This window comes from Vulpes lagopus, chromosome 18 (assembly GCF_018345385.1).
Source record: "Vulpes lagopus strain Blue_001 chromosome 18, ASM1834538v1, whole genome shotgun sequence".
NCBI lineage: Eukaryota > Metazoa > Chordata > Mammalia > Carnivora > Canidae > Vulpes > Vulpes lagopus.
The window spans coordinates 5,310,751-5,336,825 of NC_054841.1; the positions used below are offsets into that span (position 1 = coordinate 5,310,751).

The following is a 26,075-nucleotide window of genomic DNA, read 5'->3' on the forward strand; positions in this document are numbered from 1 at the left end:
TTGAACAAGCGCAAATCCACGGAGTAGCACCCAGAACACGTCCCGGGCCTGGCACTGGGGGCGCGGGCGCCATCTGCTGGCGGCCTGGAAACTGCCTCAGGGCTGCGGGAAGCCTCCTACAGACCCCCGGGGGCCGGGGACAGCCCAGTATGGGGACATTTTGGCCACTTCCCACGGATGTCATCCCACCTGGAAGTAGCACTAGGAGCTAGAACAGCATCCTGTTGCCTTGACGGAGGCCGGGTCGAGGCCCAGAGGCGGCCAGCGTTGCACCGCTCAGCGGCGGGACACCCTGCACCCTGAGGCATGTGCAGGGACCCTGATGGCCTAGAGCTCGAGCAGCAGGTGGGAGGAGGCAGGAGAACCATGTGGCTGTAGTTTTGAGAGGTGGTTTTTGTTTTTGAGTTTTTATCACAACAGGTGTGAGGTCGCCACCAGGCCATAGAGCTAGCACTTACTATGGGCCAGCCACGGAAGCACTCTGCAGGCTTTAACTCTGAATACTCCCACCAATCCTTTGGAAATGCTGGTTGTGTGCGTGTGTGTGTGTGTGTGTTAAGATTTTATTTATTTATTCATGAGAGACACAGGCAGAGGGAGAAGCAGGCTCCCTGCAGGGAGCCCAATGTGGGACTCGATCCCAGGACCCTGGGATCATGCCCTGAGCCAAAGGCAGACAGACACTCAACTGCTGAGCATCCCAGGCGTCCCAGGAATGCTGTTTTTAATGTCTCCCGTTACACAGATGAGGTCCCTGGGGCTGAGAAGTACCAATCACATGCTCAAGGCCCCAGAGCAGGGATTCGGAGGCAGGCAGTCCATGTTCTCAAGTGCGTACAATGTTGGGACGCCTGGGTGGCTCAGCGGTTGAGTGCCTGCCTTCGGTGCAGGGCGTGATCCTGGGGTTCTGGGATCGAGTCCCACATCGGGATCCCTGCAGGGAGCCTGCTTCTCCCTCTGCCTGTGTCTCTGGCTCTCTCTCTCTCTCATGAATAAATAAATAAAATCTTAAATAGAATAAAGTACGTACAATGTGATGCGGGTATTTCAAACGTCCTGTAATAGTCAGTATCCCTCTCTCATTTGGGGGCAGATGCAAAGGAACACTTATGACTGGTACTCATGGCAGCGCTACTTGTCCTCGACTACGTAGGAGGTAACGGAGAAAAATCCCAGTCCAGGACGTGATTAACATCGATGACATGGATACGTGTAGACACATACACACACGCACACATCATGGTAGCACGATTACTCCGTGTGAGGTAGTGCAGTACAGAAGACACATTTTAATGCGGTCTTGCAATTCCATTACAAAAACACAAGCAGCAACAACCCATGGTCATGTCACAACCATCGAAGGGACTGTGATATAATCTGGAAAATGCCAACTTCTGTGTTCCTGACGCGTTTGGCTCATTTCTCACGGAGCACCACCTTCAAGGGAAAATCACATTTTGGTTGAATGAAAAAAACTGACTTCCCAAGTGACTCCAAAAATGGCTGGGAGGTTCCTGTATGTGAACATACGGGATAAGGTCCCGTTTGCAGAATTTTCCAGGGAGGTATTTTGTCCCTCGAAGATGCCAATTAGGTGGTACAGTTTTAACTTCTGCTGTTTTATTTAGGAGCTTGTTTCTATTGCCTCATTTTCAGTGTGTTAATGTTTACGGTTACTTTCTAACTTTGGACAAAAGAGTTTTCCATATATGCAATTTCCTCCCTTAAATTTACGGCAGTGACTCATTTTGTGAGGCAACCATGCTTTTTAAAAAGTTGATCGATTAAAAAAAGAAGTCGATCGATTTAAAGAAAAATAAGGAAATCACGGTCGAAATGGAGACCAGATGCATGTGTTTGGGAAGCTGCATGCAGCAAGCCCCGTAACACACGACCAAGTGTCTGAGAAGCTGGTCACTCGCCAGACTCCTGCTCCTCGGGAAGGGCAAGGACGTACGTGACATGCCGGCCGCTCGCCCTGTGCTACTACATCCCACCCACGGCACCTCGCGGCCAGGCCCTCGCTCGGATTAGGTGAGAAGGGCTCAGTAGGCCCCGCCGACCGCAGAGGGCTCTGGGAAAGCTCGCAGGTGCGTACACCAAGCACCGTGGGGTCTGCCCAAACGTGGCAGGAGCAGAGCTGTCCCTTCCTGCATATGCTCCCCGCTGCACAGTCCTGCCTTCACCCCTGACTCCTTTCACACGAGTTCTCGCCGCCGGGCCACGTCCACGGTCACTACCGACTGTGGTGTCACAGGCACGGCGGGGCAGAGGCCTAGCGAAACCAGTTGGAGACATCACGTGAAAGCAACTTGCCGACTTTAGGACCTGGGTGGTAGTGTTCACCGGGAAGCTCTTCCAACTCCCCTACACATTTGGGAATTCTCACAACAAAATATCAGAAAACGTAAGCAGACAAGACCACCTGCCTTCTCCATGAGGCTTACAGGCCCCCTTTCCATGCAAGCGGGACCTCTACCTCTGGTTCTAACTGGGTGCAAATCTCCGGTGGCACGGAGGCTTGTCGTTTATCCAAGCTATCCGGATTACGTCTGTAGCTTTCTGAACTAGGAGATGCCAGCAGCATACGGTATGGGCACCTGCAGGGGTGATGCACCTGCAGAGTCTTTGAGGGGCTCCTCAAAGACTCCAGATCCCTTTAGGAAACATGTAAACAGGTATCTTAAGGAGTTCAGTGATTTTTAACAAGTATTTCCCAGCTCATCACTAGCAAACCCATCGCAGGTTTTCATGCTCTGGGTTCTGGGCGAGTGAGAAATGAGCCCCGGCCCCCCGTTCCAGGGGCTCCCTTGCTCCTGGTTTCCGGGACCCCAACCTGGGTAACTTTGGAAAATGGACTTTGGCAAGTATTTTGAATTAGCCAATGACACAAACTACCTATCCCCTTCGTAATGTGGAGAGGCCCAGTCTTGGGAAAGAACACTCTATAAAGCTCTTGGTTTAGACTCCTTTCAAGGTCACTGGCAACCACTGTCAATCACCAGCTCGTAAAGAGAATTTACAAAACTATGGCTAAACCGATGCTCATGAATCTTGCCTACCTAACCGACAAAGTCAGCCACTGGGATAATCAAATTTGACTCTCAGCACAGCAGTCCTACTTGCTCTATCTTCCCACACGCACAGGGCTGACTCATGAAAAGTGAGGTGTAAATAATTAACTTGAAAATTCACACTTTTTTTTCCCCAGTGCACCTGCCTTTCTCTCTCAAAAAGTACATTTTTTCATGCAAACAGATAGAGCTGAAGAGTTAACAGGTCTGATGTTACTTCTGCTCTACCAAAGAATTTAAACCACTGAGTGCAGGCAATCTCTTCCAGTAGAAAATTTTATTTTCATTGCTTTTCATGAGTAGGCAAACACAACTTACAGCATTATCAAAGCCAGATTTCCAAACTCAGCAAGTTAGTTTATACACCAGCCCCAAACAGTAACGTATAAAGCAGCATTTGGGATCACAGGGTAAAAACACAGTAAGAGCCTCAAAAGTCCAATGTTAAACTGAATTTCATTTCAGATACTTACCAGTGAAGAATTTTGATGAAAAATTTTTTTAAATTACCAGTACTGGGGCAGGAGTTAAGAGCACCTCTCATACGGGGATGCTCAGGTCCTAACTTGCCAGCCACACATCACCCACCTGGGCTTGCCTACAAAGGCCTGCCCTTGAGCACACGGGACAGGCCCCGTTCCAGCCACCAGGATCTGCCCCGCAGAGCCAAAAACCACTGGGGATGTTAAAGACAGATGAAGGAAGCAAGAGAAACACACATTCAGACTCTGCCTGCCTGTGCGTGAAGCTGCAGCTAGACACTCCACGCAGTAGAAGGAATCACAGCTCAGGATTCCTTCTCTGCTAAGGGGCAAGACTGCTGCATTTCTAAGGGGGGGCTCAAAACACAAATGACAACCTGTGACACTGCTCAACAGGATGACAACTTCAGAGCTTATGAGGCAGGCCAGGGGAGAGACACACAAAGGGAGCTTAGTAGGGAATCTTCAAAATATTTTATTACAAAATACAGTACAGCGTTCATAGAATGTTGCCCAATGCTCTCTAACACGTACGTGGCTGAATGAAGCACTGCAGATACCTGGCAGTCGCCCACAGGAATCTAACTTCTATATGATTTCAGTCCCTGTGGAGTTACAGAAGCAACCTGTAACGGGCAGTGGAATGGAGAGACGGACAGTCACTGTGGCCGTCTGGGCTCCTGACTGCTGGTCAAGACGTCGTTTTCTCCAGGGCTTGAAATCCATGTCCAGGGCTGACAACCTACCAACACTGGGACCCAGATCCGTACAAAGACGAGGCAGAGTGGAGAGAAAACTCTGGACAACCCAGAAGTCTCTGGCCACTACTTCTTATTCCTGGGTTTTAGCTCTTCAGCCGCATTACGCAGGAAAATGTAGTTTTTCTTTTGGGGATTATAAAACTCATGTCCCTGAGGGGGGAAAAAACACAACAATCTTATCATCAAAGAACAAAACTGAGCATTTTGTGGGCACTTTGTATATGCCAAGTCCTACGCTATGTGCATGAAACAGAAGGTCTCCAGGGGAACAAAACAGGTTTAGGGAGAGAAAGAAAAGTCAATTTTTTTTTTTTTTTAGAAAGTCAAATGTTAAGTTTAAACTTTGGTTTTAAGAGGAAAGGTTAAGGAGGACTTAGTGCAAATCGGCCTTCAGTGTTCCACTAGGAGGGATGATCTTTTACATATTTTTCAGTGCTAAGACTGTTACCCACTGCCACTTCAAGGCCACGGTGGCCGCCCACAGGAGCAAGGCCGCCAGCGAGGGCAGCGGAGCAGTGGCCCAGACTTGAGGGACACATCTGCTCTAGGACTTCCCAGGGATGATGACAAGGTCCAGGATGAGCCGCCCCACACAGACCCAGAGAAAAATGGAAGTCCATGTGGTGGTCAGTGTCTGCTCTCATGGTAAGGAGAGGGGAGCTGTGCAACTCTAGGAGGCCTGAAAATTAAGGACCATGAAGGGGACTGTGGCCTCTGAACATTATCCCCTAGGGAAAAGAACAGCAGCCACGGAAGTTATTAGTGGCATTAATGGTGAGAGGACAGGAGTGGGGTGACAGGCAAGGTAGAGGAGTGGGCACCTCAGGTGGTCAGAAGACCTGGAACAGGGAGAGGGGAACGGCCGCTGGCTGCACTCTGCCTCCTGTACCACAGCCGTGGGTCTGCTCATCCTTTGACAGATATGCCGAGACAGTTCTAGAAGTTTAGCTCTATGGAGACCATAAGTTCTCATCATAATATACAAAATGCAGCTCTTCTGGGCAGTCACATTTGGGCAGCAAGCTCACGATATTCACCTTATGTGATCACGATTTCATCCCAGACATAACAGTCTTTAAGAACAGTGTGAAATTCCCAAAGCAACTCTTTTTAAGTTAAAAAGATTATAATTTAAGGGGCACTTGGATGGCTCAGTGGGTTAAGCATCTGCCTTCAGCTCACTCAGGTCATGATCTCAGGGTCCTGGGATCGAGCCTCCACTGGGCTCCCTGCTCAGTGTGTGTGGGGGTGGGTGGGGGTGGGGGAGTCCTGCTTCTATCTGCCCCCCTCCCTTGCTCATGCTCTCTCTCTCTCATGCACTATCTCAAATAAACAAAATATTAAAAAAAAAAGATTATAACTTGAACTCCTACTGTAAGCTGACATTAATTGTTCAGATGAACTCACCTGGAATAGCATTCACAGCAGTGAGCATTCTCACTTCTTTCATTTACTACTGATTTTTCAATGCTTACAACATAGTGCAGCCTGAGTGTGACACAGAGGCAGGTGTAGCCCGAGGCAACTGCTGGAGGAGCATGTGGACAAGGGGAGGCTGGTGGAGAAACCAAGGCCCCAGGCCACAACCTGGCTCCAGCACCAGCCAGGCAAAACCGGAAAAGTGCACACTTTGCAAAACTGAGTGCGTGGCTTCCACAGGTACACATGCCACAGGATAAACACGTGGCATACCTGTACCAGAGACTGCTCAGCAGCAGCAGAAAGGAATGGACGAGGGACACATTCAACACCGGGGGTGAACCCCAGGATCCTTACTCAAGTGAAGAAGCCAGGCAAAAAAAAGAGTACGTAGTGTAGGACTTTTTTTTACATAAAATTCTAGAAAATGCAAGCTCATCTATAATGACAAAAAACAGATTAATGACTGTGTGGGGAGAGGATCAGAGCAACACACACGGAAACTTCTGGGGGAGATAAAAATGTTATCTTAAAACAAGGTTATCTTGACTGTGGTGATGGTTTCACAGGTATATGCAGATGTCAAAACCGCACAACTGCTGCATTTCCAGGATACCTCAGTAAAGCTGCTTCAAAAAAACACAGCGTGGCTGCCCGACCCAAATCAGCACACACACGGAGAGCAGGCCCAGGTGCAGAGGCCGGGAGGCCTCAGAACTACCAGCCCAACAGGCAAGGGTGCTGCAGGTAAGGCCATCAGAGATTGGGGACTGCCACGCTCTTCTGAGAAAGAGAGGATCGAAGGTGACACCAAGACCTCTGCCCCAAGTGAACGGACAGTGATTGCCTCAAAGGAGGGACCCAGGAGAGGTAGCGAGCCTGCAGGACAAAGGACGCATGCGTGGGAGTCAGCAGGGCTTTCATCTCGTAAGTTAAGGTGCTCCGGGCACACCGTGCATTCATCCTGTCGGGACTGGGCCACTGGAAGAGAAGCAGGGCGAGCTCAGGTACCAAATTAGAGACTGAAGGGTCACTGGTTTGCCCTGGGAGAAGCCTAAGGAGAAGGAGTCAGGCTAGAGCTGAGGTGAAGGGTGGCACCCAGGATGCAGCCAAAGGAGCAGGAGCTAGTGGGTGCGAACCCTACCGATGCATTCATCAGTGGAGGAAAACAAGGCTTCCCAGCTGGCTTTGGCACGGTCGAAGGCCTGAGCGTGTGCTTACAGACGGAGAGCAAGGAGCTGGTGGGCAGGGAGAGAAGGCGCTCGCAGAAGAGAACAGAGGGGCGTGAGGGTGTCTTGGGCATGTCTGGGCTGGGAGGCAAGAAGAAGGAGACAGGCCAGGGCAGGTGAAAGGGGAAGTGATTGCCTGGTCAAAGCCTTTCCGGGTGAAGCCAGGGGCCTCCCCAGTCAGGAACATGGGCAGCAACGACAGAGCAGGGAAAGTCTGGAAGGCTGCTGTGGAGGGGGGTCCGGGGGGGGGGGTGGCATGAGAAAAACAAACAATCCAGAAGAACCAGCAGCAACAGCTGAGAAGCAAACACACGGGCTGGCCAAGAGACATGACCACTGGCCAGCAGCCTAGAGCCCCAGGCCCCAAGTCTGCTCTCCTTACCGCCACGCTGGGACACCTCAACAACACAGCCAGAACCCGGTAAGCCAACTCCCCTCCCCAGACAATAAACAAACAAAAAAGCAATGCCTCCAGCGAAAGCCCCATGCCCTGGCACTGCCGCCCCTCCGGTAGCCCTGTCATGCCCCCTCACTCTCTGGCAACCGCCCCTGAAGGACTTACACCCTCCCTGAGTGGCATCCTCTAGGTCACTTCTGCTTCTGTGCTCACAATGACCAGACCTTCCCCCAAGAACAGGTTCCAAGGGAAAGGCTCCAGGGATATGATGTCACTGAGTCCCCACACCTTGTGAGGAAGGCTGGCTATTTCCCTGTGAAGTGACGTGATGGTGACCTGCCAGGGTCACCAGCAAGTCCAGAGAAGAGTCACAAGTCAAGCCCAGGCCTTCTGATACCCAGGGCCTGGCACTGCTGCCTTGGCACACCCACAGCAGGCCTGGTAATTCTCACCTTGGACCAGTCGTAGCTGGAAGCATAGGCAAATATGTTTCCATTGTGATTGAAGCAGCAAGCTGATATGGGTTGATCTAACTGTTCTGAAGTTTTTAGTTTTGTTCTGGCATCTTTGTCCCAAAAGCTGAATCTACCGTCAGATCCCACAGTTGCAAGGGTGCCATGGACAGGATGGAACGCGATCCCATTTACCTGCAAGGATTAACAACGCACAATGAGGGGTGGTGGATGAGGGAGGAGACATCAGGTATTTACCAATACATGCCTCCTGCTTCATCAGGAAACAACACGTACGCACAGTAAATTCATGAGAGCTGACTGCCCCCAGACTGGAGACAGTAGCCTCGCTTCCAGAATCAACTGCGCACCCAGAACTGAACTGCGTCTTGTTATGAACACAAGTCAGCAGAAGTTAACAAGTATGCAGCCAGTGACGGCAAGGAGGGGACATCAGGAAAGGGCCTTTTTCCAGCAATCAGCAATTTCTCAGTTTTAGCTAAGTGTATGAACTGTCTGGCAGCACTCAGGAGGTGGAAGGCCTCTGAGATAGCCCTAAGTTTGCCCTCAGCAGCAGCAGTCAACGTGTCACAAAAACAGACAAGGGGGACCCAGAGCAGAATCCAGTGATCTCTGCCCATGAACATGCACAACAACACGGATGACCTTTCCCGGCCCTGTAATGAGTCAGCCACCCACCTCCAAGTCTAGTTTCTAGAGGCGTTCTCAAGATTAAAGTTTCTTTAACCTACCGCGTAGATGTCCTGAGGAGCTGAGGTATTGGTTCCGTTCGAGCGGTGACATTTGAAGGTAAAGTTATCTTTGGCACTGAAACGCAAAGGCTCAACTAAGTTTCCCTTTCTGAAACAGTCTCAAGTGAAAATGTGCAAGCGAATCAAGCCCACTTACGGATTGGGAGGGTTGATGTAGTGAATAGCCACCCTTCCCTCGATGCTTCCCAGGGCAAAACCAGTCGGCTTGTTCTGTTTGTCTTTAAAAATTGCCACACATCGATGCTGCAGTTTGAAAGAAAAAAAAAAAACTGTTATTATCATGCAAAATACAAGATTTCATAACTAAGTGAAGGTAAATAATGTCCACCTCGTTTCTGGGTTTCAGAAGAACCAGAAATATACATAGTAAATTATTTCTAGTCCTCCAGTAGACATAATTTTCTGCCTTTTGAGAAACTACTTTTATTCAGCCACACGACTTTATGAACACACTGTAGACCATGTGCTGGTGTCTGGTGCTGCTCCTCCTCTGCCACTGGAAGGGCCTGCCATCACTCCAGCAGCACATGCACCCCTCTGGGTCCCATCAGTTCTTATTCTGGTGCTGGCCCCATCACTTTGATCCACAGTCCTACACTAACCAGGCGGGCACCCTGCAGCAAATCACCCAACGTTTCTGTGCCTCTGCTTCTCCAAATGGAGAAGGGAAATAGCATCTGCCCAAATATCACAAGGTCACGTGGGACAGTGGACATGGCCAGCACTTTCTAAACTGTGACCATAGCATGCAGGAGCAACACACTGCACTTGATCTAACACAGGGTCTGGAGACCCAAAGGAGGGTCTCCTGGATTCCACAAAGATCCCACAAAAGAGCCTATGACCCAGCCTCCAGGTGCAGAGGAGCAGAGGTCAGGGCCTGGGTCCTCACTTCCTTCTTCCAGTCATGACAATCTCATCTACCCCAGAGAACCGCCAACCCTACCAAACTGTTGTTTTATATTCCGTGAGTTCAGAAGGCATGGGGGCAGGACTTGAGCCTGGGGGCGAAGCCACAGAAAATGAAGATAAAGAGCAATCTGTTATTATGACACTTACTACAGCACGCAAATTTCCCAAGTAAATGGAAAAGTATATACTAGTTCTAGTTCTGTACCATTTGCCTTTTCTTGAACAACAAGCCCATTACTTTTGTGAGTGGAAAAAAGTTACTGAAAAGAGGCAAAAGTCTGTAAGTCAGCAGGAATGATGACTGTGCCTCCCCTGCTCAGCACAGAGACCGGGAACTGCACACCTCTGGGGGGCACCATTTACAAGAATACAACCACACAGTGGCCCTATGCAAAGGCTGATGGCATGCCCCAGCAAATGAAAGGCCAAGGTGCCTGGCACAGGAGGCAGGAAATGAAGCCAGTCAGACTAGGTTTTGTCAAGGAGTTCAAGATTTATCCAAAAGGAAATGAGTCAGAGCTGGGTTTTTAAGCAGAAGTGTACAAAGTCAGATGTGCTGTTTTAAGAAAGAGCCCCTGACCCATGATCAAAGGACTGGATCAAAGGAGAGCCAAGATCTAAGCTCTTACGGTCACACAAGGAGATTTGGATTAGATGTATGGGAGGGAAGGAGTGAAAAGAATAGATTCCAAAACACCTGCAGGATAGAAGGGAGCCTGGAGATCAGTGAGAGGAGAAAAGGGGAGCAGACTGAGGATGACTTCTAGATTTCCAGCTTAGACAAGGGCAGGTGGAGGTCCCATCTCACGAGATGCAGAGCACAGAGGGAGGCGGTGGGTGAGGGTGATAGGCAGGAGCAGGTTAAGATCATTTGTTCACTCAGCAAACATCTGTAGAAGACCTGGCTCTAGAAGCTGGGGATGAGACAGCAACAAACAAAGAGAAATCTCTGCTCTGAGTTGACATTCTAGTGGGCAACATAAGACAAAAATGCATAAAACACATACACATACATCTCTTAAGACACACACACACACACACACACACACACACACAGTTTTGGGGAAAACAGGCATGGAAAAGCCTGAATAGAGGTGACATCTAAAGATGTGCAGAAAGTGGTCCCGGGTTTGGTGTGAGATATTGTTGGGCTGAGACGCTGGGAGATAGGCAAAGGAGCTATCAGATTGTGGTGTCCCTGTAGGGATCCCAGAGGCAAGGCTGGTTGGGGATCTGAGTCCCCAGCCCACAAAGTATACCTAAGTGACAGTGAAGACAGAGATGAGGGTTGTTTTAGTAGAGAAGGCAGTGGCCTAGAGGAGAGGCCTGGGGAACCCCAACATGCAGTAAGAATGAGCAGGGAAGACGAAGTAGCATGTGGAGAAGCCGGGGGGCAACGGCCGGGATATGTAAGAACATGTAAGAACAGCAGTGAATGCTGCTCTGAGATGAGGACTGGTCAGCATCCACTGCAATTATGGATAAGGAAGCCGTCGGTGGCCAAGCCAAAACCAGTTTCAGTGGAGTAATGTGGGTAGAAGTGTCAACGGAGTTGGGTGAGAAATGAGTGGGAGGTAAGGAAACCAAGAAAGCTCATGTGAGATGCTTAACAGCAAAGGAAAAGGGGTCCAGGTGGTGCCAGAGGACATGGGGCAAAAGAGATTGTTTTGTCTCCTAGGATGAATGAGACAGGAACACATGTCAGTACTAGTCATGCCAAAAGAGGGTGTGAGTGTCCAGACACTCCCGGAGGAGGAGTTCCATGGAGTCCCACCACAGAAGCCGCCTCCACAGAGCACAGGCCTCACCTAACTGGCAGGAGAAAGGCAGAGGAAAGTGTGGACACATTCCCTAGAAAGAGGACAAGAAGTTCCCCACCACTGGTTTCTATGTTCTCTGACCAGGAGCTGATCTGATCTGCTGAGACAAAGGTTAGAAGAGGAAAGCCTAGGAGTTATGAGAGTGAAGAAAATCCATGAGTCTGTGGTGAGTGGGAACCTGAAGGGAAAAACCTGGTGCTGTGTGGGCCTGGTGAAGGCAGAGCTGAGGACGGGCGCCAGGACCCCAGATGGAGCCCAACCACAGAGGCACGCAATTGTATGTGGAAGTGTCCAGCTATCCAGCGGCACATTTAGAAAGGATAGAGAAGTCAGGCTCCTCCAGGGATGGACAGTATCTTCCCATAAAATATGTGTGCTTGTATCCTTAAATTTATCCCCTTGAAAATACTTCTAGGCATTTCAAAGTACAACTATATTCCACACATGGGGACTGAATGGCATGTGACACATGCGAGGTACATGCTTCCTAATCTGACTGGGGACTCACCTGATGTTTCAGTGGAGACTCTATCCTCCTGAATTCAGAAGGTTGATTCTCTAATTGGTAGACAATCAGTCCTCTCTCTGCAGTTGCCACCACGGCCATAGGGTAGATCTAGGGAATGAAGGGAAGCAGAAACACGCTTAACATGAAGGAATGTGGTTTTGTATACCAAAATACTGGATCCATGTTTTTAGACTCACGAAAATAAGTCTGAATTTTTTTAAGTTTAGAAATCCAATGATAACCACTATATGTTTCATGAAAATCTAGAGAAAAAATTATTTGAAAGTAGAACATCCATTTTTAAAACACCGGTTTTTCAAAACTATAGGATTATTTTAAAAATATACTGAGAAAGAAGACATGAAATCACTTCCAACACCCTTTCAAATGCTAACAGCTGTTATTATCATGCTATGTTTTCCTCTGGGGTTTCTCTGAGCATTATGCATGCATATGTATGATGTATGTTCCCATATAATTCAGGGGCAGCCCAGGTGGCTCAGAGGTTTAGCACCACCTTCAGCTCAGGGCGTGATCCTGGAGTCTCAGGATCGAGTCCCATGTCAGGCTCCCTGCATGGAGCCTGCTTCTCCCTGTGTCTCTGCCTCTCTCTCTTTTCTCTCATGAATAAATAGAATCTTTAAAAAATGAGAATAATAATAATTTATATCCTTCACTCAAGGTGTGTATTCCAAGAATACTAGCAGTTGCTGTCCAAAATGCCCAGAAATGAACCTACCACCGGGTTCATTTAACCTCACTGGTCTTGTTAGCTCATCAGGCCACATTAAAGCTTTCATCACATTATACACAACAAAGACCATCCATGTCTTTATTTTTCTCATAATAAATTCCTAAAAGTGGAATTACTGTTAGCACAAAACTTCAAGACTTTTAGCCAAATAGACAGAGAAAGTCCTTCAGTTTCTCTTCTACTCACAGACAGCCCCCAAAGATCTAGTACCACACCACAAAGTTATTGCCCACTTTCCTATAGCCTCCAAATAAATGACATATAGCGATGGCATGTGGCTGCCTGCACATGTTCAAATGACAAACTTGACAACCACTATTTAATAATCTGGAGACAAATGCAGCATAGAAATCTGATTTAAGATGACTGAAGCAAACCTCTGTGTGTTTATTACTAAAGTTAGAGGAGTTTTTAAATTACCCTCTAATTGCAAGATGTCAGAAGGTAAGAAATTTGTTATTTCTCTTAAAAGGATATATGTTAAGTTAGAAATTCCTCACCACGTCGGCACAGTAACATCTTTCAGGGAGCTGCAAAACCATCATAGGATTTGATGATCGTGTATCCCAAAACTAAAAACAACAACAACAACAACAAAAAGCCAGTAAGTGACCATTCAGAGCTATAGTCTAAACAGTGTAAGAATAAATGTCATTCCTGGTCAGGCCGTATAGTCCCTTCACTGGTATACCATACCTTCAAAGTCTTATCCCAACTCCCGGTCATCACACAGCTGTAGTTTGGTGCTTTGATCCAATGTATGGTTTTAACAGGAGCATCATGCTTACAAGAAGATAAAATCAAAACAGATCAAGAGAAATTTAACTATGTGCTCAGTTCTGGAAACTCAAAGAGAAAGCACCAATTTAAAAATTGAGGTCATACCAAACACCAAAGGATATCCAAGCCCTTCCCAATGACGATAACATTCAATTTAACCTAAGAACATATACCTATTTTCCATCCTGACAAACATTAATTTTATTTTACCCATAATGAGAGTAAAAATAAGCCCCTCCTTAGGAAGTTATTCAAAAATAATTAGTAGAGAACTCTACCAGTTTTTTTTTTTTTTATTTACTAAGGAGATACAAAGGAAGAGATCAAAGAGATGATTCTGGCACACAGTCACATACTGTGAGCAGGCAATGCCTTTCTGAAAGTCGGTTCAGAAAGTGCCTTTCTGACCAATGCCTTCTCAACCAGGTCAGACCCTCTGGTTCTTGGTTCTCTGAGCTTCATTACTTCTCCCCTAGCGGTCCTCACATGCCTGCTGTTCCTGAACAGAGTGAAAGCCCCACGGGCATAGGAAGTGTCGCTTTTACCACGGTTGTGTCTCTACCCTACTGGCAGTGCCTAGCATATAACAGGCATTCACTAAATACTCAACTGAATGAACAAGTGTCTACAAGCAGTTGGTAAAAGGCAAGCCACACATGGGTGTCAGAATGTCAAACACATGACCGTTGAGGCCCACTTGTAACATCTTTTATAGGTTTTAACATCACAAACTCCTTAGGATGCCCATTCTTATCTATGCACACAAGGAAGATCCATGACAGACCAACTGTGGAATGCCAGTAGGAATGAGAATGGTTATTACCCTGGTGTTACTTTGATGCTAAAGTGGCTTCTGAAATACTCAAGTCTAACTGAGTTGGTAGAGTCAACTACATTTTTTCTATACTACGGAATTAGAATTTGAAAATCACAACCCCAGGACCAGCTTTTCTGTACAGAGTGTTTATTACCTGTGCAATCTGTATTGCTTGATTACTATTGAGGTCCCACATTTTGGCAGTTTTATCACATGATGCTGTAAATACTTTGCTCCCATCCTAAAAGAAAATAGAGAAAATTGGCTATTCTAAAAAACAAGTTGATCATATTGAGGCAGGTTTTGTTTTGCAATTTTTATTTTTCTAATTATTTACAGGCTAGTGTATTATAAACTCTCCCATCATATATACAACACATTTTGAGCTCTTTTATTACGGATTTATTTTTCTTTTTCTTTTTTTTTTTTTTTTACGGATTTATTTTTCTAAGAGATATCATATCAACAGGATTTAAAAATATTCAAATAACTCATGAAGTTATACAGGAAAATGAAGTCTCCTGCTCTGGACCTGCTCCTTTCTCATGGACCACTGAGTACCTTCTAGGAATAGTCTGCAAATCCTGCATCTATATGTAGTACCAGGCATACTAACACATTAATTTCTTGTTCTGGTTCATTTCAAGCCTTCACAAAAGTTGCAAGAATAAAACAATGAACAACCTTTACCTAGAATCATCCATGGTAACTGATATGTGACATTTAGTGCATCATTTTCTCTGCATACGCACATATGCATCTATAATCATTACACATTTGTTCAGCTATATATCTAAGCATTCTGAAGTGCACACCATAAAACTACACTAATTTTCAATAATCACTGGCCCTATGAAAAGTATAGGACAGCTTAACAAATTAGCAATCACTGTGTAGTGATTTTAAAAATATTCAAATATAGAACTCATAAATTAGATCAAATATAAAGAAGCACGAGACAATTTTCAGAAAAAGAAAATATTAAATGGAAAGTGTAGACCAGTCGTTAGGGTGATTTATTTAGTGAATATTTTAGTCTTTATAGGTCTCTGCTGCAACTCCTTGTCACAATGGATTGAAAACAGCCATACACATTATGTAAATGAATGAGTGTAGCTGTGTGCCAATAAAACTTTATTTATAAAAATAGGCAATGGGCCATACTCTGCTGACCAGATTAACTCATCTCTGGTTCCAAAGCTCAAAGATTTACTGCCATCCTTCTCCAGCAAAAATCTCTTCCTATGAAAAGTCACTATTTCTCTAACTGAAAGAAAAGATAAAACCTGCTTCTTTATCAGTGAAGTTATAAGGAAAACTCCATAAATCCTTAGAAGTGACCAATGTATGCAGTGGGCTACCCTGAGACTGAGTGACACACTGGCCTCCCAGAATCTCACTATAAAATGCACATCCTACCAGCTGTAACCAGCACTATGGAGCAGCAGCACGCCAGATCCCAGTGGGCAAAGAGATATGGAGGCTAATCTACCAAAAGGCCAGGGCCGAGAAAGAGTATTTGCAAGTGCTCTCCACCCTGCTATGGCCACACAGCAAACCATGTCCTTACAGGGCTGAAGAATTCATCTTCACCAGGTTTAGTTTATGCCTCAAAGGGAACCCTGGCCCCTTCTCGCTTCTATGCTATTAAATGTGTGGCTTCCTCTCCCGAACACTCTTCCCACCTCCCACATTAGTCCATTAGTCTATTTCCCTTCCTGTAAGCCTCTGATGGGAGGCTGTCAAGCACATGGGCCCTGGAGCCAGGAAAGTCTGGGTCTGGGCCCAGACTCAGCCATTCACTATGTTCCCTCAGGAAAGTCTGTCAACTAACCCCAAGATAGTTACTTTACTTAGATGTAGTCTAGCTGCCACCAAGTTCTACTATCTGCAATTCTAGATGTCCTAAGAGACCAGGAGTTTCATGGCTACTTCGCTTTCCACTCTATCCCCATACTAGCAAAGCCTGATAATTATTTATCTGTTGTAATTATTATTACTTTCATTTTACAAATGAGGAAACAAACAGATTAAGTAACCTGCCAAAGTCAAAATGCTGAAGAGGTAGAGCCCAAATTTGAACGTAGGCCCGAGCTGGATGACAATATGCTCAAAAAGTTGAGGGCACCTGGTTCATTTCTCTTTTAAGATTCAGCTCAACTCGTCTCTTCAGTGTGGCATTCATTGCACCCCGCCTAAAATTTATAGTTGCTTTCTGTGTCCCCTACAACCCAGCACCAGGACATCCTTCCCCTCTCAGGACTTGGCTCACTATGTTAGAACTCTTCATTGCTGCGTTCGATTCCTCCACTAGATGATGCACAACTTGGAAAAAGGAAACAGGCTGTCTTCGTTTTTATAAAATAGGCTGTCTTTGTTTTTATAAATGCCAACAGCCACTCAGTAACATCTGGGCAACAGAATTCCTGTATCAATTAATTCCACTTCTCACCCTACTTTATAAGAAACTACATTCTGATCCGTTACCCAATCCTTAAAAAAGACAGGCAAAATAAATCAGAAATATCTTCAACCTACTCAAGTTGCTACTTTTCCACATGTAAATTAAAAATAAGTTGTGAGGGCAGCCTGGGTGGCCCAGTGGTTTAGCACTGCCTTCAGCCCAGGGCATGTTCCTGGAGACCCGGGATCGAATCCCACGTCGGGCTCCCGGTGCATGGAGCCTGCTTCTCCCTCTGCGTGTGTCTCTGCCCCTCTATCTCTCTGTGTCTCTCATGAATAAATAAATAAAATCTTAAAAAAAAATAAGTTGTGAAACAAAACAAAACAAAGTTGTGGGCAGCCCAGGTGGCTCGGTGGTTGAGTGCCGCATTCAGCCCAGGGCCTGATCCTGGAGACCCGGGATCGAATCCCACGTTAGGCTCCCTGCGTGGAGCCTGCTTCCCCGTCTCTCTCTGTGTCTCTCATGAATAAATAAAATCTTTTATAAATAAATAAATAAATAAATAAATAAATAAATAAATAAATAAATAAATAAAATAAAAATAAGTTGTATCTGCAATACATGCATCCCTTTTCAAACTGTTTTCAGATATATTATTAGCCTCATAATAACCCATTCAGATATGTCAAGAAAACATTTTTCAGATGACAAAAATGCTCAGAGAAACCTATCACAGCTAATGTGAAAATGGGAGCAACTCTGACTCCTAAACCATCTCAAAATATTTATAAATAGAATCATTTTTTAGTTACAAATTAAGATCACATAAATGTACAGTGTAATTTAAAAATGACAACATAAAAGAAGAGTAGTTTGGCAATTTGTAAAAAGTCCCTTCGTTAAATTCTCTCCAGTCAACCACAAAAGCTCAGAGCCAAATACACTTGGAACATATCTGCTTATATTACTGATACTCAGGATTTGGGAGGAAAAAGAGAATTCCAAAAACCCAAAAGATTTCAAATGTCTAAGGATAGAAAAGGATTCTTTTTTTCTCTAGGATTTATTTTCTGGGATACTAAATTTCTTTTTTTTTTTTTTAAAGATTTTATTTTATTTAATCATGAGAGATACATAGCAGGAGAGAGAGAGGCAGAGACACAGGCAGAGGGAGAAGCAGGCTCCATGCAGGGAGCCCGATGTGGGACTCGATCCCGGATCTTCAGGATCACGCCCTGGGCTGTAGGCGGCGCTAAACCTCTGCGCCACCGGGGCTGCCCTGGGATACTAAATTTCTAATTTTAAGATGAAATTCATGGTATGAATTTCAAGGTAGGAAGGGCTTCCAGAAATTGTTTGCTTAAGGTAATATGTCAATAAAATAACGGAACTTTTTATGCAAGAAAAACTTTCAAATAAACTAAAGTTAATGGTCAATGACTACATTAGGAACATCAATCAATGATTATATTGACAGAAACTTAGAATTCCAACAATGTATATGTGTACATGGTTTCTGTGGTTCAAGTTATATAAAAGTAGAAATATATAAATACTCTGGATAACACATGATCTCACGTAGCAGAAAATATGAAAAATAAGATGAAACTTACATCACTCCAGCAGACATCTAACACAGGCCCCGTGTGCATCTGCTGGGCTTTTGGAATAGTCTGTCCACTATCCTGAACTTCCCAGCAGCGAACCTACAGTAATGTGACAAATTAATGCAAACACAGCAACTCATGACATATTACATGCATTGAATACCCAGTAACTAATGGAGTACAACTTAAATATACACGAACTTCTCCTATCAACCTAATTCTCTAACTTTAAGAATAAAGCAGTCAAGGGCTCCTGGGCAGCTCAGTTGGTTACGTAGCCTCATGTTTCAGCTCAGGTCGTGATCTTAGGGTCATGGGATCCAGCCCCGGGTTGGGCTCTATGTTCATCTTGGAGTTGGCTTGAGACTCTCTCTCTCCCTCTGCGTCTACCACTTGTGTTCCCTCTCCAAAATACATAAATAAATCTCAAAAAAAAAAAAAAAGTATACTCAAGTCGCTATGTTCCTATCCCTAAGCCATCAAAACATACATATTCTTTTGCTTACACCTAAAACTGCAGATAAATTTTTTATCAATTTATGAGATTTATTTTTTAAAGTAGAATGTCATCCATTACCATTCAGAGAATCAAGACCAAAGGGGAAACTTAGCTTTCGTCTCTGAATACTGTTTTTACATCATTTTTTCCCTAATTATAAATGTAATGAATTTTACTTAGAGACTTTGTAAATATGACAAGAAAAACACACCACCTAATCCCACCACAGATAACGTTAATGGTTTGTTGTGCCTTCACTGTTCCCAGGCACACATACTTTCTTCAAAAAGCTAGATTATAGAATACCTTCACTCTTTTAACTGAAATATTTCTTCTTTGCATTAACTACCATTAAACATTCTTCTAACATTTTTTAGCAGTTAATCATGTTAAGTCGTTCCAGAAACTACATGTAAAAAACAAACCTGCTCAACCATGACTGCCTTCCTCCCCCTACTGTTCTTTTCTCAACCCTCCAATGCCCCTGTAAAAAAAACCTTTTCCAAAACTTCTAATGTGGTATTCCAGCACACAAACATACCATAATGTATATTATTAGATATTACAATTTTCAAAACTTCCACTAGCATGAAAACTTTTAAAAATGAGGCAATATCAGGTAGTAGCTAGGAGTATAGGTTCTGGGTCCTACTGGGTGGGTCAGCATCCAGGCTTTGCCACTCCCTTAGATGTGGGACCTGGGCCAGTTATTCTACTTCCCTAAGCTTCACATCCTGCATCGGAAGGTGGAGAGGACAGTACATTCACAGCACTTTAGCTACTGAGAGGCTAATTCAGTTATGCAGGTTAAGTACATTACTTGAGATCCTCGAGCCCCAAAGTGGAACCACTGAGGTGCAGAGTTTAAACTTAAGGACTTCTGATAACTACTACCCATTAGCCAGCCTTCAGAAGAGCTGTACCAATTTACATATCTACCAGCAATCCATGTAAGGTCTCAGCTTTTCTTTGCTGGAACCAAATGTCATTCTTTGAAACTTTTCATTTTGTTAATACTGATAGAGTCCATCATGTAAGTTTGAAATTATCTGCTTATGACAGTGGCTGAATGGTTCAAGTTCACACTACTGGGCCACCTGTGCTCCTTTAGTGAGGTGCCTCTTCACATCCTTTGCTTATTTTTCTAGCAGAGTTTTAATCTTTTGTGCGCTAAGACTTCGTCTTTCTTTTTGTACACAATAGGTTAAGCGTAATGTCTATGCAGGATCTGTGCTACACCTGAAGTTGAAAAAAGTTTAACATTTGCCTTAAGAACATTTTCGGGATACTTAGAAGTTCATGTCTACCAGCATAGATAACAGTCATTTTCAATGACGCTATATTTGATTTGGAAATCCATGTCAAGTTACTGAACTACAGGAGGAATTTTTGAGTGATGTATAGGATTACGCTTTTTTAGCAAATATCACTGTAATAGCAGTGTAACAACTGACTCAGAAGGGTCATACCCTCTTACTGAGTTCTTTAAAAAGGCCATTAACAAGCTTTACCTCTGCTTCACTCACTTGGCAAAGAATGGAGTCAAATGGAAAGCTAACCCTACCCTTACAAAGATAAGACTTCTAGAACACACACGTAAGGAGCACTTACATCATTAGCCCATGATCCTGCAATAAGAAAGTTCCCAGGCAAGGTTGGTGGGCTAAAAGATAGACAACCAATGCTGTCATCGGGAGAGGATGTTACTTCAATATCCTAGGGAGGAAAACCTATGTTACAATGTATGCATCATCAATTTCACTCAAAATTGTCTTCTTTCTCAATGAACACTCATGGTGGACTTTCCCTGTGCTAAGAACTAAGTGAACTGGGCCTCTCTTGCTTTGATCCAAAAAAACGAGTGATAAAGAAGCTAGTGGAAGGGCTAGCTCTGTGGGGACCTGAAGCAGCACACTCAAATGCCCACAATGATGTTTCCTACCTGACAGCCCACCAGTTCACTCTCGCCCCAAGTTCTCGATCAGTCACTGCCTGTCCCCCACCCTGATGGAGATTCTAATTCAAAGGTTGTGGGCTGGGCCCTGGGAACCTACAATTTTAATAAGGACCTCGGTGACTTAAGTATGAAGAAAGTCTGGGAGCACAGGACACTAGTGCAGGGGACACACAGTTTCTGTGCTTTTGCCCCAAAGAAAGCTCCCAAGCTATCTGGGTATCTCTAACTATGAGAAACCCTGGCGTGTAATTTACGAGTCCCGTGAAACTTCATGTGGTACCTTCATAGGGTTGTGGTTATCTGTGCTTGTGCTGCCAAACATGCTGGTCCCACTAGTTCCAAAACCCGAGGTTGTTCCAAACAGACTCATTTTGGCCCTAAAAAATAATGGAAAATGTTAAGGACAGGTCCTTCAGTAAGTGGTATCACTGAGAGCTAATATAAAGCTAATTAAGTCACAAACGGGTAATAAGAGTCTAAAAATGACTTGATGCCAGGTTTCTTTCTTCTAAAGAGATCGAAATAAGCAACAAGCAAGCACTTTTTAAAAATAAACTTTATACTTTAGTTTTTGATTTATAGAAAATTGTAAAGACAGAGTTCCAATATACCCCACATCCAGCTTCCTTATTTCCCTCTTACATCTGTCACGGTTAATAAACCGATACACTGGGCATTGGGCAGCCCCGGTGGCTCAGCGGTTTGGCGCCGCCTTCAGTCCAGGATGTGATCCTGGAGACCTGGGATCGAGTCTCACGTCGGGCTCCTTGCATGGAGCCTGCTTCTCCCTCTACCTTTCTCTCTCTGTCTCTCGTGAATAAATAAATAAAATATTAAAAAAAAAATAAACTGATACATTATAGTAAAGTGCTTTTCAGTCACCAGCTAGAAAATAAATTCACCCATTTCTTACATAGTCTCAGACACTGAGCTTATTTAGCGCCGGGAATACGACAGTAAACTGGCAGAACGCCCCATTCTTCCAGGTCAGCACTCAGTGAGAGCTTACTTTCTTCTTATCAATTTCTACACTCTGGTTTAGGTCAACATCTCTGCATGAAGCTACTAAGAAAAGCAACCAGTCCTGGCAAAGATTCAGCAATTTCTCTGTAGGAGTTTTTAAAAAAAAATAACCCACTTTGGTCTAATTGAGTACCAAAAGGTCTGCTACCATGTTCTGGACAACAGAGAATGGGGAAATCGCTAGGGATTCTGGAAAGGCGTTTGGGATTCCCAACTTCATGAAGAAAATGAGTGCAGATGTTCTGGTCACAGCAACAGCTCCGAGCACATTAATATCCCGGAAAGCAACTCTGCGAGAGGAAGGGTGCATGCGACCGACCGGTGCCTCCGATGCTGGGGGTGCACGTGCAACACCAGTCGCCTGCATGACCGGGGAGAGGAATAACCAGGCTTCTGCATGTGGCTCTGGGGGGTGGCTACTGAGCCTCGATTCTCTCATCCACGAAAACAGAGTCACTAACACCCACGTCTCAGAATCACGGAAAGCAAGTGAGGTTGCACACGCGATGCCTGAAAATTCATCCTTCCCTTCCTTCCCCCTCTTCAGGTATCAAATCGGAAGAGAACATTTGTGCTGTTTGGGATGAACCGAGGGAGGGAGTGCGGGTCACTCAGGTATCAGCCTCCGTGGACCACGCTTTGTACGGAGCACGAGGAGCATGAGGAGCCCTCGAGGAGCTCAGGGCACACAGGTGCACCCCGAACCACCCTCCAGGCCTGCGCTGCTCGCTGCCTTCCAGCCTCCCGGGCTCTGGGGGCACCCGGTCCGCCTGTGACCACAGCAAGCCCAGCCCTGCCCTGCAGCATTCCTACTACCTGTTCCTTCAGCCTGGGAGGACTCGCCCTCCCGCAAGCCTCCAGCTGCCTCAGCTTGAATGTTCAAATCCTGAGACCTTTGCGGGGTGTGGGATGGGGGGGGGGGGAAAGGAAATGTTTTGTTTTCATGCACTGTCCTGATGTTCCCACAACTGCCTTCAGCTTCCCAAACTTATCAAAAGGTCCGCTTTAAGAGGGCGATCGATAGCAGGGAAGCCGCACATCAGTGAAGCCGTGTGACCTACCTTGTCCAAGAGGGTCAGCCCCTCAGAGGCTCCCCTGCCTTCCTGCTTTAACATACCCGACCTCGCACGAAACCGCCCCCGCCTTCTTCGTGGCACCGTCACGGCCCGGTGCTGCGAGCCCCCGACCTCCTCCCAGCTCGGAGAACAGGACGGGGCCGGGCCGGCGGCTGGCAGTAGGACACTCGCTTAGGGGCGGGAGACCAGGGACGCCTGGTTTCGGAGAGACGCGCGACCGGGCCGAGGGGGCGACGCCCCTCCGCAGCAGGCCCGGGCCGGCGTCTCCGAGGAGCCGGGGGCTGGGCTCCATCAGCGGCGTGCTAAGGGGTCGGGCGGAGGCGACAGGCGCTGCCACCGGCCGGACCCTCCGGGTGCCTCGGTTTCCCCCAGAGGGCGACGGGGTCAGACCCGAGGGGACCCCAGGCCCGTCCCGCGGGCCAGCAATGCGGCTCGCCGCCCCGCGCACCCCGCCGGGGCCCGGCCTCGGAGGCGCCGTGGCGGCGGGGAGGGAGGCAGCGCGGGGCCTACCTGAGAGTCACGCCACGGCCGGGCGCCGGCGGCGGGCAGCGGGAGAGGCTCGGGAGCCTGCGGGCCCGCGAGGCCGCGGAGGAGGCGAGGGCGAGAGCCGGACCACCCCCACGCCGGGGCAGGAAACGGCAATTACCGCGGAGCCACTGCGCAGGCGCCCCGGAGCCACTTCCGGTGCCGCCCGGAAGGCAGGGGAGGAAGGGAAAGGCTTCCCCCGCCCAGGAGGCGATGGCACATGCGTAGAAGCGCCTTTGACGCCGAGAGGGAGTCCCCTTGCCAGCAAGTTGCGGATTGGTCGAAAGTTGGTGGGTCCGCCCCCGAGTTGCCAAGCGGCCGTTTTCGGTGATTTCGCGGCCGACGCTGATGGAGGAGCAGCGTTAACATTTTCTCTAGAAAATTAAAAGTCGGACCCCTGAGCGGCTCAGCGGTTTAGCGCCTGCCTTCAGCCCGGGGCGTGATCCTGGAGACCCGGGATCGAGTCCCACGTCGGGCTCCCTGCGTGGAGCCCGCTTCTCCCTCTGCCTGTGTCTCTGCCTCTCTCTCTCTCTCTCTCTCTCTCTCTCGAATAAATAAATAAAATCTTAAAAAAAAGAAATTAAAAGTCCAGCAGATTTCTGATTCCCGCCAACTCACGTCCAAAGCCATCCTCGAAGAAGCCGCCGGATCGCTGCCTCGGTGGGCGATGAGCCCGGGCCCTCTGGGCCTCGGTTTCCCTCCGTAAAACTGTCCCGAGGACGCCTGACTTCCGGGGAAGTTCTTAGTTAGGAGCAAGTGAAGCGACCTGAAAGAGAGTCAGGTTCCCCAAGAATGTGAGGGGGCGGTTACGACACCCACGTGCACTCGTGCCAACGCCCAAATATCTCAGCTGGTTGCTGGATTTCTCAAGGGGAAAAAAAGAGGCAGGATCCGCCGAGGCGGTGGGGCAGACACTGAATCTCCCCTCCACTGCCCCCGTGGTTGCTCTGCGTGCGAACAGCGGCCTGGAAATCTGCAGGGAGCTCTCAGACCCGCAGCAGCACCCCCCCCGCCCCCCCCTGCGCTTCCGGCAAGTCCCCAGCTGAGCACCAAGAATCTAGACCAGGTATTTGGAATCACTGGGGGAGGGATCCCTGGGTGGCGCAACGGTTTGGCGCCTGCCTTTGGCCCAGGGCGCGATCCTGGAGACCCGGAATCGAATCCCACATCGGGCTCCCGGTGCATGGAGCCTGCTTCTCCCTCTGCCTGTGTCTCTGCCTCTCTCTCTGTCTGTGACTATCATAAATAAAAATTAAAAAAAAAAATTTGGAATCACTGGGGGAGCTTTCTGTCAAGGCCCGCTGCCTGGGCCTCACGGAAATTTCTGATTGAGTTGGTCTGCGGTGGCACAGAGGGAATTTAATGGTCTTTGCAAGTTCCCTGAGTGATTTTAAGATGCAGGCGGGATTGAGAGCCCCTCGTGTAGATCGTGACAGTCCTAACTAGCTCTCTTGAACCCTGGACGTTGGTCTGTAATTTCCAGAGCAGCCCTAAAAAGCAGGTGCTGTGATCTCCGTTTTATAGACAGTGAAGCGGAGAGAGAGAACATACTTGTCCGACATCACACAGCTGTTAAGCAGCAGAGCCCGAGAGGTCTGCCGGGTACCTAACTCTAGCAGCATTATCTCGGAATCATCTGACAAGTACTCCCTCCTCAGCGACACCTTTCCCCATTCTTTCCCAAGTGGATCATCTCCTACCATCTTTCTAACCTCTCAGAGCCCCCTCAGTGCTTATCACATCCTGTCTCATAAAACAGTCCAAGTATTTGCCTTGTCCAGCTTCCTAGGTTTTAAACATTGTGCCTTACTCCAGTGCACATCCTTGCAGCACCAAGCACAGGGTCCTATGCATATATGCTGCGAAATCAATATTTGTTGAATATTTTCTGTGCCTGAGAAATATTCCAGAAACCTCTATTAGGATACAGATTCTCATATAATACTGGCCATTCAGCATACTCTAAAAACTCTTTCTAATGTCTAGGGATGTACAACCATCCAGCTCCTTTTGCATATACCATACTGGGAAGAATAGCAGCAGCACACACACCCAAATGTAACAATAACTGACATTCTTTGACTTTTTCTGAACTCAATACTTTACTCAAAACACTTTACGTGAATTATCTCATTTAATCCTCACAATGACACTATGGGAGTACTATTATTATTATTCCCATCTTACAGTTGACAAAACCAAGGCCAGGTTGTAACCTATCCCACTCATAGAGGCAGTGAGTAGAAGAGGAATTGGAAGGGAGGCCTGGGTGGCTCAGTGGTTGAGCGTCTGCCTTTGGCTCAGGGTATGATCCTTGGGTCCTGGGATCGAGTTCTGCATCGGGCTCCCTGCATGGAGCCTGCTTCTCCCTGTGCCAGTGTCTCTGCCTCTCTCTGTGTGCCTCTCTCATGAATAAATATGTTTTTTTGTAAAAGGAAGGGGAATTGGGATGCAAGCATCCTACCCCGAAAATCAGACTCCACACCTCCACATTAGCTGACTGCAGAAGTCACCTGACTTCTTCCTCTAGAAACAAAAAGGGGGGTCAAAACAACCTCTATGCACAAGTGTAATTATTGAGCCACAAAATATAAGCAAAAAATTATCAAAAATAAATAATTAAAATTAAATTTCGGTTATGGCAATCATTAGCATCGCCAAACACTTCCGCATTTTAAGATTTTTATTTATTCATGAGAGACACAAGAGGGGCTCCAGGATCCGGGACTCCAGGATCATGCCCTGGGCCGAAGGCAGGCGCTAAACAGCTGAGCCACCCAGAGATCCCCACTTCCGCATGTTTTAC

At 46.8% G+C, this 26,075-nt stretch overlaps 1 protein-coding gene across 1 annotated transcript; it reads right to left on the reverse strand.

Moving 5' to 3' along the window:
- Window positions 1-3,336: 3,336 nt before the first annotated feature.
- RAE1 (ribonucleic acid export 1) lies at window positions 3,337-23,482 on the reverse strand. Its single transcript, XM_041733369.1, has 12 exons — window positions 23,255-23,482; window positions 20,926-21,022; window positions 20,300-20,404; window positions 18,196-18,288; window positions 14,333-14,419; window positions 13,278-13,364; window positions 13,082-13,153; window positions 11,828-11,935; window positions 8,724-8,830; window positions 8,567-8,642; window positions 7,815-8,009; window positions 3,337-4,467 (listed from the first exon to the last, which is right to left on the reverse strand). The coding sequence occupies exons 2-12, from the start codon at window positions 21,013-21,015 to the stop codon at window positions 4,381-4,383; spliced, it is 1,107 nt and encodes a 368-aa protein (XP_041589303.1). The 5' UTR covers window positions 21,016-21,022; window positions 23,255-23,482; the 3' UTR covers window positions 3,337-4,380.
- Window positions 23,483-26,075: the final 2,593 nt, after the last annotated feature.